Here is a 12,951-nt window from a genome sequence, read left to right as displayed (position 1 = left end):
AAGCCACACAGGCAGAGTGAGCAGAGTGCATATGTCACAGATCCCCAATTGGGTAAAATACACATCGATGTTAGCAGGCCTCTTCCTCCTTCCATTTCTCGAATGAAGTATCAGCAACATGTACGAGTTCGCAAACAAGCCCAGTAACATCACCACCCCATGGATAACAGGCACGTACACGGCACTGCTGTTGTATGCTGCGTTTCGGTCACAGCTATGTGTACGGCTGAGCAGAGGCCTGATTGTCTCATTGTACCGCACGATGGTACGGTGTGAAATGTTAGCAATCGGCTCCATCTTGTCAAACTCAAGCCTACGGTGTAGCTGTATTTGTGCTCATGCGTGAAGTCCACTTAAACTGTGCCTCGGGGTGTCAAGCTCGCCGACCTGGCTACGGCACCGGCCGACCTACGGCACCGGCCGACCTACGGCACCGGCCGACCTACGGCACGGGCCGCAAACCTACAATACAACTGTCCCGTGGTTTATACGACACAACCTGAGAGGCCACACAAACGCTTGCTTTGGGGTGTTTGACATTGCCGGTAAAGGTATCGCTGAAGCTGGCATCCCAGATACAGCCATGTCTTCTGTAGAGATCCACATAATCGCCGGCGTTGTCCGCAGAGGGAGGCCTGATGTGAGACAAGCGCCTCCTGTTAGTTCATACGTGCGACGTTATCGCGTGAGCAAATGGCGTCTGCGTACCCTGGATCGTAGGATCATTGAAACGACTTTAACTCTGATACATGCGGTGATCCCTGCAGATAAATTCGAGCAATACTCGTTGCGACTAAAGGCACGTTTTGAAGGCTGGATAACATCTCACGCCCCGAACGAGCCGATCGCAACGACATCACTTGCAAGCGCCTTCGCCCAGGACGTATCTGACAATAACTGGCCCTATTTTGTCAGCCGTGGAGAACTCTTAAGTGACTCCGCGATTACATTCGGTGCACGTATTGTAAGGTACGAGGAGGCGCATGTACCGTGGTTGTGGGACTCTATGAAAACACAACCTAAGTACACTGACGCCTTGACCGCAGAAGAGATGGCTCGATGCAGGGGAGCTCCCAGCGTGGGTGTGGGCCGAATGCAACCTGTAGTCCGGGAGCCGCATCATCGATCACCATGGGAGGGCTTCGCCTCGCCGGACCTCGAACATGAACGCCGGTTGACATTTGTTACCCAGGATCCAGGTCGCTTGCAAGCGAACGGGCCTGGTGGTCCGCCGGGTGTAATTGGCGCAGACGCTGGAGAACGCTCGGACTCGGATGCGGCTGCAGGATCTCGCGGGGCTGATCTGCCGGCGTGTTGTTGCTGTTACGAAAGGAAGCCAATGTGCATGTTGAGCTGCGGACACATGTGCTGCTCGGCATGCATCGACCAGGGCGTCAGGGTGACGAAGAAGCGCTCGTGTTTTCTGTGCAAAGCGGAATGGACTTTTTGTCGTGCGGTGGACACGAGCAGTGTCCAGCCGGACATTGTCTGCGTAGAGTGCAATAAGCCTAGGGTGTACATAATGATATGTGGCCATGCAACCTGCGGTTGTTCTACCAGGGTTTGTCCAACGTGTAACACTGGGCCGACAGTAAGAGTTTTCATGTGACTGACCTAACTGTGGTGGATACAAAATAAATACGTTTGGATTTCGCCTGTTGACTGTAGTTGCAAATAAACATTACACACGCTGTCTTGTTTTATCGCATGTTTATTTTGCATCCGTATAACACATTCAATATACATGACAGACATACATCTCGTCAAAGTGAACACATACAGACTGTACAATCACAAACCAACAACCCGCTGGGGTGCACTTAGATTCTTCTGTACATTAACATATACAAATGAGCAGGCAGGTTGTAGTACGATAAGGGTAATACAGGGCACTGTTTCACAACATCGCCGTCAACAAAATACCACTTGGACATCTTTTTCACAAAGGCTGCGTAATGACCGAACTCATAGGGGCCTGTGTGAGTTATCATACCGTACAGTTCGTACTTTGTAGGCTGTGAAGTTGCAGACATCCTGCTACAGTCTAGTTCTTCTGGTACGTCGATCGCACTGGCGTTGACCATAAGCTCTCCGCGTTGCACACACCGCTGCCCTCTGGCAAGGGTGAAACACAGGACCGCGGGTAGCTCTGTGATATCCGTATTGACGTTCAGTTCCGTCTCCTCTTGACAGGTGCCACAGTGGTAGTCGGACACTCTAAAGGACTCAGAGTAGTCGTCCATGTAGTCCTGTAGCTTATTTGGCTCGTTTTCCCCAATATATACAATCACGTTGTTCGCCGCATGGCGCGAGACGCATTCCGCGTTACACGTTGAACACTTTGCCGATTGTCGTTTCCGTATAGTCCACAGGTCAGATGCTTGTTTGCATCGAGGGTCGCCGTCGTCCGCCAGTGCGTTTAGCACGCACTTAAACACCGAATCGGCATCTTGTTGAACCTCGTATGTCATGCCACTGTATCGAATTAGCGCGTCCACAAGTGAATTCGGATCGCACGGCGGCATTCCCGGAGTGTTACGGTCCATGTCCCGTAAGACACTCGTCAGTTCGCTCGTCACGGTGCTGTAGCTGGCTCTATCGCAGTCGGCGTCGTCGACATCATCAACAACAACAACATCATCATCGTCGTCATCAGATCTGGTCAGCGTGATCCTAAAGTCATCTGTGACATACAGACACTGCAATACACTGTTTACGGCGCAGTGAGACCCAACGTTGATCAGCCCTCTCATGTTGTTTATCCTGCGTGCTGCGCGCGGCAGACAATGCTCAATAGTCCGTCGTGCAGTAAAGTGGCACACCCCTAAACAGTTCGTCCAGTGTCTTGATTGCTCCTTTGGTAGTCTCCTTTGCATCAATATGCACTAGTAGTATAATTATCTTGAAGTGATACGAGCTGAAGTTTGACAGGGGAGTCAACGTGACATGTTTTGTGATTTTCATAACGGGAGCCCAATCCAATAGCGCTGCCCTGTCGTGAGTGTACAGGCATAGTAGATCGAGGGACTCAAACATATCTCGCCTCAGCTCGTCCAAGCTTGGCACTCCTGAAAGTGCACTAGGTCTTAGTGTGATCTTAGTAAGACCCTGAGTGCAGTCCAGAGTGGTAACTGCGAGCGCGTTATCCCATAGCGCCTTAGCCTTTACTCTCAAGACAATGTTTCGCACAAGGTCTTTGACGAGTCCGCTGTGGTGAAGTGTCGCATCAGCCGCGCCGGGGGCCGAGTCCGGGCGGCACGCGGTCTTAGAAAACCTCGTGAACGGAAGACGGGTCGGGTTTCCGCACACCAGAACCTTAGCTGTACATTTATTCAAGTTGGCCTCGCCGACCCTCGAGCCTACCCAATTTGGTATGTCGGACAAATATTCTCTGAACGTAAAGTGCGTGTGCGCTAGCGATGACACAACGGGCTGAACTCTTGTGATAGCGCTGGCAACATTCCGCTGGCTCAACTCTGTGACCAAACGCTCTATGTCTTGGCTATTTGAAAAAGAAGACTGCCATTTCTCTAGAAATGACACAGCGGGAGATCCCGGCTCGTGCTTACTAAGTAGTTCCAAACACACAGATGTAATTCTCGGGCTGTGGGCACCTAGCAACTGTTGATGGTCCGGCTGGGGAAAGTGAGCGCTCAGATAACCCACTATGTCGATCATCACAGCCCCTCGGCCGAGTAGTAGGTGCTCGGTTGCCATGTTCGTAGGTAGCACGTTGTTCTCGGCGGCAGCTTTCAATGTCAAGAGAACTTGCATCAAGCACGGATAAAAAGATTCTCCCTGTTGCAACACCCAGTTGATCATCTTGGTGGATCTGAAGAACTGACCGTATTGAAACACGTATAGCCCATGAGCCTTAGCTTGCTTGTACACAGATTCCCTAGGTCCGGCAAACAATGAGGGATGTTCTTTTGTCAGCCGACATGCTCTTTCCACGACGTCGCGTTGGAAACACGCAACGTCGTCCTCCGTGGGGTTCGTGACAATGACCATGGTGACGTCGGACTCGCCTTTGGTCTGCTTAGTACGAACAAGGCATTTGACGCGACTGGGTTGACTGAGAGACGGCCTAGTCGACTGACGGTTTCCCGCAGCGGCTACATTGTACGCAGCTGGCACCTGTGGGACCGAGGGTGCCCGGGTAAGCGCGTCCTCCGCGGCAACGACACCCGTAGGCGCTCGCGCCCCCGTTTTATCGCTCGGCTGTTGGCCGCTAAGGGCAGCGTCCGCCGTGACATTGTGAAAGCCGGGCACCGCACCCGGCTGCGCGGCGGCCTGTGTTCGTTTTGCACACGGACGAAACGCCCCTACGCGGTCGGCATCTGCAGCACAGAGCGTCTCCAGAGTACTTTCCAGCGATTCGCCAGCTCTACGCTTTTCGGAGCATGCCTTTCTGACGCAATCGGACAGCGCTGTTTCTTTTTCTCTATACCACGGACTGGGTTGTAAATCCGGCGATAAGCGTATCAAGTCTATGCCGTAGTACCTTTTGCTCGTGTGTGTATACACCCCAAGCTTCTTTTCTTGCACTAGTATGCGGAACTGGTCGGGGACACAGTCGTTTGCTACGATGGCATCCGTCGCTCTGTACTGGCCGACCTGCATATTACTGGGGATTACGTGAACCGGCGAGGTGGCGTGTGATACGTCATCGTTCAAATACGTGTAACGGTTCAATTTCAACAACTCGCCGGGCGTGCTACGTTCTTGGGGAAACAAGGTGATGCAAAGCACGCCCATGTTAACGAAAGCTTTGTCTCGAATATTGCGGCCCATTTCACCCAGCGTACGCCCAATGGTTGCGGTGGTGGGCCTAGAGTGTCCGTACTTGCCGTACAGCGTCGCGCCGTCGTACGCTTTCATGTAGTTGCTTTGAAATGCAGTCGTGGGGTCTGAAGGCGTGTACACGCCGACGAGTTTAGAGAGGCTATCCCCGTAGGTCTTCTTACAGAATTCGGACGGCGTCTGAGCACGCCTGTATTCTATCAACGGGGATCCCGTGTACAGTTCCCACATGACACAATACCAGCTGAACACATCGCTGGCCGTGGTGGAATTTAGGCACCAAAGCACTTCGGGGGCCGTGTGCACTCGATTGCCCCGTTGCTGGTCTGGAGTCGAGTAGTTGCAGGCTGTGCCAAAGTCGCTGATCTTAAACGACAGCTCCACCGGTTTTCTATTGGGTTGATGGCACACGAGGATATTTCTGTACGTCAGGTCTCGGTGTTGAACATGTCTCGCGTGTAGGTACTCCAGTCCTCTCAATGTATCCAATTCCACAATGGGTAGCGCCAGGTGCACGGCGCTGTCGGTGGAGGTGCTCGATTCGGGCCTCTGCAGGTTGTTCATCCTGGCCATGAATTCCTGTAAGGAGAATAGGGCTCTCTCCATCACGATCACGGCCCTGCCGCCTAACGGATACTGCGGTATGTCGCACCAATATCCTCCAAAGGTACGTAGTATGTTTGGGTGCTTCATCGAAACGCCTATGGCGATTTCTTCCACTTGAGTGGCGATGTGCGCGTATCGGTAAAACTGATCCTCTATAAACGGCAGGCTCCAGTCTGCCATTTCTGGGAACATGTTAACTTTTGCAACTTGCACGTTGGAGGTTTCCACGATGATGCCGAACCCGCCTCGGCCCAACAGCATACTGGGATCTTGCATTGACTGCTGAATGTCAATGGAACACTGCAGGTTACTGGGTAGTCCGCTGTACACGGACCAAGGGTTTACCGTAGTAGCTTCACAGTCAGCAACGTCGACGTACTCTCTATGGAAACTGTCTAGCGAGCTGGAGCGCTTTCTTTCTTTCGCGGGTGAACTGTAGCTTTGTGGTCGATGCACGTGGAGTATCGGGTGATCGCCCTGGAGCCTCGGATGTATCTGTTGGTATGGTTGCGCGGTGAACGTGGGTAGGAACGAAGTGCGTCTGGTGTTTGTTTTGATCAGCCGGTTTGTATTGTCCAGTAGGTCGCTGACATTCTTAGAGTACGGGGCCGTAATCTTAGGGTTAGTCATGAGAAACACCACCACAGAGTTGTACTTACTGGATATCGCATTTATTATGTACACCAGGAGGTATTTTGTTTGCTTGCTGATTTTAACCTCTTCCTGTACGGCTATCTCCTGTATGGCTAACAGCTGCACATCGCTCCGATCTTCCTCTCGTATATATCTTTCCAGTTCGGCCACCGTGTCGCAACTGGGACCTGGCACGAATCCGCTTCGGCCGGTCTCCGAGACGACAGACAGTATCCCTTGTAGATCATTATAACGAAACGTCCTCACGTGAAACGGACTGTATTTTTCGACCAGATCCAAAAGCAAGTCGCAGTATCGTTTGCCCCTGCCGGAGCGCGCAGGGGCGGCCATTGGCAGAGCTGCGGGTCGGACGTTGAAATACAGCGAATTCAGATTAATCTTCCGTCCTTTCTCTCTCTCGACAGGTAAATAAATATGAACTCTCGCAGAGAGATCACGTTTTCGGGTACAGCGACAGCCAACCTGTTTGAGTGTTTGGTGATGAGCGGCTCGCCTGCCACGGGCTACCTGCACGCCTCCTCGTTCAGGGATGTGAGGACACTTCAGATGGGCCTACAGCTTCTAAGGGACATGTGGACAAAGGTAGATGGGTTGTACGTCCCGAAATCCGACTTAGAATCCCTGCATGCGATGGAATATAAGAGCGCTGGATCCCACCCTCCGGATATCCCTCAGTGTATTGCAGTAGACGCGAGGAAACTGGCTAGATATTACATATATCTCCTTTTCCGTTACTGTGTCAGCGCAGCGGAGCACGGTTCGGCTGGCAGAGTTCACAAAGAGCACACGCTGCATCTTACGGACATCCCAACGTCTTGGATGCAATCTGTGACATCCACGAATTTCCCCTCCGCTCCTCCGATGATGATCGCACACCAGAGCGTTCCCGGCGTGCGCCAGCAGCAACAGCCTCAACCTAGTGGAATGACACAGGTGAATAGTACCCATCAACACGAACAGAGGTATACCGCTACACATGCTCAGGAACACTTGACGCTCCGTGATATTACACCGCAACAACATCATCGACACCAGCAACTCTATAACCCCGGCGACGTCCCACTTCGGCATACTCTAGCACACGAACAAACAGCAGCCGAACGTAACAGACAACTCACCTCGACGCACAAGGTCAACCCTGAGATCCCACCAAAGAAGCCCTGTGCTATTGTTGGGAAACGACCCCACGTGCAGCGTCGCTCCGGAGGAGCTTATCGGTCCGCCGCGGAGAGCGATGACGATTAGAGCTCTCTCTACCTCACGCACACACACGCACACACACACACACAGAGAGAACAGTATAACAAACACACATACACACACACACACACACATATATATACAGAAGCAGCTCTAATGTCAAACAACTATGGCTTTGCAAGGAAATAAGGTCGAGGTTGGTCGTTTCAGTGAAGGAATGTATGTCAAGTCTGAGCACCACGTACACGAAAGCCTGGCCAGAACATGTGGTGTGTGCATGGACGTCATACTTACCAAACAGAATCCCTCGGAGCGCGTCTTTGCCATCTTACCAAACTGCCAACATTGCTTCTGCCTGCACTGTATACGAACCTGGAGAAGAAAGACAGATGTTGTGTCATACAACGCGGCGAAGGGATGCCCTGAATGTCGGACTGTGTCCTTTTACTTCATACCGTCTAAATGCTGGGTGACAGATCAGGACGAAAAGAACGAGATCATCAGCCTCTACAAGACGAGTATTCTGTCCAAAATAACATGCAAATATTTTCTCAAAGGCAACTGTGTGTTTGGGCCGGACTGTTTCTACAAGCACAGTGCAGGATCGCCCAACAACAGACCACTGTTTTACTAGCGGATCGACACAGCCAGCGCAGAGAAGTGACTGTAGACAGTGTTACACGGCCTGCAAGGGACTGCAAGCGTCCTATTTGGAGATGCTGTGATTCATAATAATACTACTGTGCTTGTCTCTGGGTCGTGCGTTGAGGCTGCGTTTGGTATCTCGATGCCTCCCATTTGTACCTGCTGCATGTATCTACGCGTCTCTGTTTAACAGTCACTATTTTTGATGGTATTGCTGAATAAAATATATAAAATCTTTTCTTTGTGTATGTGTGAATCATTTGACCCAATGTTTACTCGAACACTAACAAACAGAATCGCACTGCTGTTTAAATGTTGACAATAAAAAATTTTTATTACGTGCCGCAGTTGGTACAATATCGTCGTACATTTGTTGTCAGTCAAATAACTGTCATATGCACTTGTTACAATATCTTCATACATTAGTTGTCTTGCATTGTACAAGTAAAGTCCAGTCTTCTTCTCAACTCAAGTCTTCGTCTCACACATCGGTGAGACATACTTGGTTCACGAAGTTTCACTGGGGCTCCCAGTCTGGCTTTGACAGGAACCCGAGTCCCCTTCGAGGTGTACTGCTTATTCCTGCGTGGCGTATAGTACATATTCACAGCTTCAAACTCGTACGACAGGTTTCTGCGAATACGGTCCTTGCCGCCCGCACGCTTCAAATCGGACCGGTCTCGACGTCTCAGCCCGAGACGACTTTTAACCGGAGCTCTGGGTGGCACTGGCGACACGGCAAGCTGCGCCATGGGTGAAACGACCCCTTCTGTGGGATAGCCCCCTGTCTCTTGAGCCAGTGCAGACGTAGTCTCAATGCAGGTAGCCTCAGTCGTCCGGCCCTGGACTTTGTTCCACGCTTGCAAAGAGTTCTCGTGCGTTGTATCCATAAGTCGTTTTGAATACAACACGCTTCTAAGTTGGTTACACAATCTTTGATGGCGATCGGCAAATTCTTCACCGTATTGATGCAGAGCGTGGTGACGCGTCATGCCCAAGAAGGTCGCGAAAGACGTGTTTTTAAACCGATCGCACAAATGTCCAAGGTTCCAGATGGTCAGGTAATGGTGCACAGCCATAGCTTGTGTACGAGGTGTAACTCGAGAAGCTGTGTTGGATGAGACTTTGTTTCTTGGGTGGATTGTCTTATACTCCGGGTCGGCCGGGTAATGTAGCCAGGTCGGCCGAGTAATGTAGCCAGGTCGGCCGGGTAGTAGCTATGGACCCCCCCCTCCCCCCAGTGTGTTTGTGAGAATAAGGGGGTACGTCGACCGACTGACACAGAACACAGTGATCGTGGGAGCACAAAAAACACATAATACTGTTTATTTCCAAATAGTATGCGTTAAACACATGATACAGAATGAATGGTGATAACACAATTGTCATACTTTCAAGCAAGCTGCTCCTGTAGCAAGCCTATATTATGTTACATTTGCAAAAAACATTAGACCGCCAGGATGAACGCCAACATGCTCAGGGAGGCTATCACAACGGAGCCTCGTGTGGATAGTGTAGAACGCGAATATGCACCATCTCCGTGCATTGTGGTCTCGCCGTGTGCTGCGGTCGTGGTGTCGAAATACCGCGGGGTCTCTGTTGAGATCGTGAGCTCTTCGTCCATTGTGGACTCGCCGTGTTCTGTGACTGTGAGGACGATAAGGCATTCAAGCTCTGTGGGGTCTCTGGATTCACCTGTCCGAACCGTACACGAGTACAACCCTGTGTCAGCCACACTGACGTTCCTTACAATCACAGAAACGTTTCCGTTGTTCATGGATGGGTCGATCAGCCGCACTCTGCCGTGGAAGTCTGCGTGTTGCTTGGTCTCCTTTGCGTGTTGCTTGGTCTCATTTAAACGCTTATTCCAAACGTGAAACACGTATCTGTCATCGGTGTATCCTTCCTTCGTCCACAATGCGATCAGGTTGTCGTTGGTACGCCTCAGACTCACACAGTGAAGAGCGACATCTTGTCCGCTCGTCGCGCTTACGTTTTTGGGATCTGATGGCAAGAAAAAAAAAACATTCGAGTAGTCACACAGCGGGGTACGATCGAAAGGTGACAACCTTACTTTGGGCGTGCAATGGACAGTGTTCACGTAAAGCAAAGGCAAGAGTGTGCAATGCAGGCCATTAAACGTTGCAAGTGACTACATACCTGTTGTGTTGAGAGCCGTAGCTAGGGACAAGGCGCACAGCAACATCCAAAAGCACGAAAGGCGTAACGTTGCCATATCGTTCGCTGTCGATTCACCGAGGTTATTGTTAACGTGTGATACTTGTGGCTCCTATTACTGTCTGTGCCGTTCGGACTATATGAGTCTTAATAAAATACTCCCCCTCCCCTCCCCAACCCCGACCTAGGTAGTTCGGATCCCCGACCTAGGTGAGTCGGATCCCCGACCTACAGTCAGACACACAAGCAAAAAAAAAAACAAACAAAACAAAACAAAAAAAAAACCACACAACAAGACCGACCGATGTGCTCAACGAGCGTTTTATTTCGATGTGACATATGAATTAGGCAGTGTGGTTCCTATACTCTACAACAACAAAAGGTTCACACAGTCTATCGTTCACCTGTAATACACTTCGCCCTGCACACGGACCATTTCGCCCCCTTGTTGTAACTCTTCTCTGGTGTGACACAACAAAAGGAAAGCATTGCGGACTCGCTGTGTCCTGCGGTTGGTGATAACACAATTGCCATACTTTCAAGCAAGCTGCTCCTGTAGCAAGCCTATATTATGTTACATTTGCAAAAAACATTAGACCGCCAGGATGAACGCCAACATGCTCAGGGAGGCTATCACAACGGAGCCTCGTGTGGATAGCGTAGAACGCGAATATGCACCATCTCCGTGCATTGCGGACTCGCTGTGTCCTGCGGTTGTGGGGATGACATGACGCGGGATCTCTGTGCGTTCTCCGTGCATTGTGGACTCGCCGTGTCCTGCGGTTGTGGGGATGACATGACGCGGGATCTCTGTGCGTTCTCCGTGCATTGTGGACTCGCCGTGTCCTTCGGTCGTGGGGTCGAAATGGCGCGGGATCTCTGTTGAGACCGTGAGCTCTCCGTGCATTGTGGACTCGCCGTGTCCTTCGGTCGTGGGGTCGAAATTGCGCGGGATCTCTGTTGAGACCGTGAGCTCTCCGTGCATTGCGGACACGCCGTGTGCTGCTGTTGTGGGCATGACATGACGCGGGATCTCTGTTGAGACCGTGAGCTCTCCGTGCATTGTGGACTCGCCATGTCCTTCGGTCGTGGGGTCGAAATGGAGCGGGATCTCTGTTGAGATCGTGAGCTCTTCATCCATTGTGGACTCGCCGTGTTCTGTGACTGTGAGGGTGACAAGGCATTCAAGCTCTGTGGGGTCTCTGAGTTCACCTGTCAGAACCATACACGAGTACAACCCTGTGTCAGCCACACTGACGTTCCTTACAATCACAGAAACGTTTCCGTTGTTCATGGATGGGTCCATCAGCCGCACTCTGCCGTGGAAGTCTGCGTGTTGATTGGTCTCCCTTAAACGCTTATTCCAAACGTGAAACACGTAACTGTCATCGGCGTGTCCTTCCTTTGTCCACAATGCGATCAGGTTGCCGTTGGTACGCCTCAGACCCTCACAGTGAAGAGCGACATCTTGTCCGCTCGTCGCGCTTACGTGTTTGGGATCTGATGGCAAGAAAAAACATTTGAGTAGTCACACAGCGGGGTACGATCGAAAGGTGACAACCTTACTTTTGGCGTGCAATGGACAGCGTTCAAGCAAAGCAAAGGTAAGAGTGTGCAATACAGGCCATTGCACTTAAACATTGCAAGTGACTACATACCTCTTGTAATGAGAGCCGTAGCTAGGGACAAGGCGCACAGTAACATCGCAACACGGCAAAAACACGAAAGACGTAACGTTGTCATATCGTTCGCTGTCGATTCACCGAGGTTATTGTTAACGTGTGATACTTGTGGCTCCTATTACTGTCTTTGCCGTTCGGAATATATGAGTCTTAATAAAATACTCCCCCTCCCCTCCCCAACCCCGACCTAGGTAGTTCGGGGTTGGGGTAGTTCGGATCCCCGACCTACAGTCAGACACACAAGCAAAAAAAAAAAAAAACAAACAAAAAACAAACAAACCACACAACAAGACCGACCGATGTGCTCAACGAGCGTTTTATTTCGATGTGACATATGAATTAGGCAGTGTGGTTCCTATACTCTACAACAACAAAAGGTTCACACAGTCTATCGTTCACCTGTAATACACTTCGCCCTGCACACGGACCATTTCGCCCCCTTGTTGTAACTCTTCTCTGGTGTGACACAACAAAAGGAAAGCTGAAATCATGTCGTCTCTGGTGTACTGACCGTCCACGGACCTTTTTCCGCCCGTGCTCACGACATCCAAGCCCTTCTGTGATTTTGTTATGGTGACCATGGACATTTCCTCTCTCAGTTTACCCAGTAGCAACTTGCCCTGCTCCGCGTGCATTTTGTCCGTCAACCTGTGATCCGGTAACGATATCACATCGTGCGACTCCAGCACGCTCGAGGTGATAGCTGTGGGGAGATTGCCACCCCTGCGAGATCGCTTGTACATGCCCACGTTCATAGTCGAACCCATTCGGTTGCTGGAACCGGCACCCTTGGTGTAGCCCATAGTCATTTCTACAGCGTTGGTCTTCTTCGTGGCCTCGGAAAGCACGGCCCAGCCTAGAGACATCACGGTGTCGCAGTAACAAAGCGCACCCTTGCATATGCCGGAGACCGCGCTGAGCACCATGTCGAGTTTGGTCTTGGCGCTGACGTGTTTCCCGAGCATGTATTTGTTGTTGACGTGAGACCATTTGCTGTAGAATTTGATCAAAGACCCCGAACCCAACAGCGATTGTTCCATCAGGTTCTTCACGTCCACGAGTGCGTTGACGTACGTGTTTTGTTCGAATACTATAACCACAGGAACTTCCTTCCACATGACTCTGGGCATGAGTACCTTCAATAGCCTGACGTGAGCGCACAGCAGAGCCGAGTACACGCGAG

At 51.1% G+C, this 12,951-nt stretch overlaps 1 protein-coding gene across 1 annotated transcript; it reads right to left on the bottom strand.

Moving 5' to 3' along the window:
- Positions 1 to 1,820: 1,820 nt before the first annotated feature.
- Positions 1,821 to 2,753, bottom strand: LOC146644392 (ubl carboxyl-terminal hydrolase 18-like). Its single transcript, XM_085395427.1, has one exon. The coding sequence runs from the start codon at positions 2,751 to 2,753 to the stop codon at positions 1,821 to 1,823; it is 933 nt and encodes a 310-aa protein (XP_085251553.1).
- Between the last annotated feature and the right edge of the window lie 10,198 nt (positions 2,754 to 12,951).

This window comes from Rhamphochromis longiceps, linkage group LG22 (assembly GCF_057381845.1).
Source record: "Rhamphochromis longiceps isolate RC_006_pf linkage group LG22, R_longiceps_female_GT1.1, whole genome shotgun sequence".
Classification (NCBI taxonomy): domain Eukaryota; kingdom Metazoa; phylum Chordata; class Actinopteri; order Cichliformes; family Cichlidae; genus Rhamphochromis; species Rhamphochromis longiceps.
This window is presented reverse-complemented; position numbering and strand designations above follow the sequence as displayed.

What these genes read in the sequence shown, in the direction of transcription:
- LOC146644392 (XM_085395427.1), bottom strand. Translation starts at nt 2,753, where the DNA reads ATGAGAGGGCTGATCAACGTTGGGTCTCACTGCGCCGTAAACAGTGTA.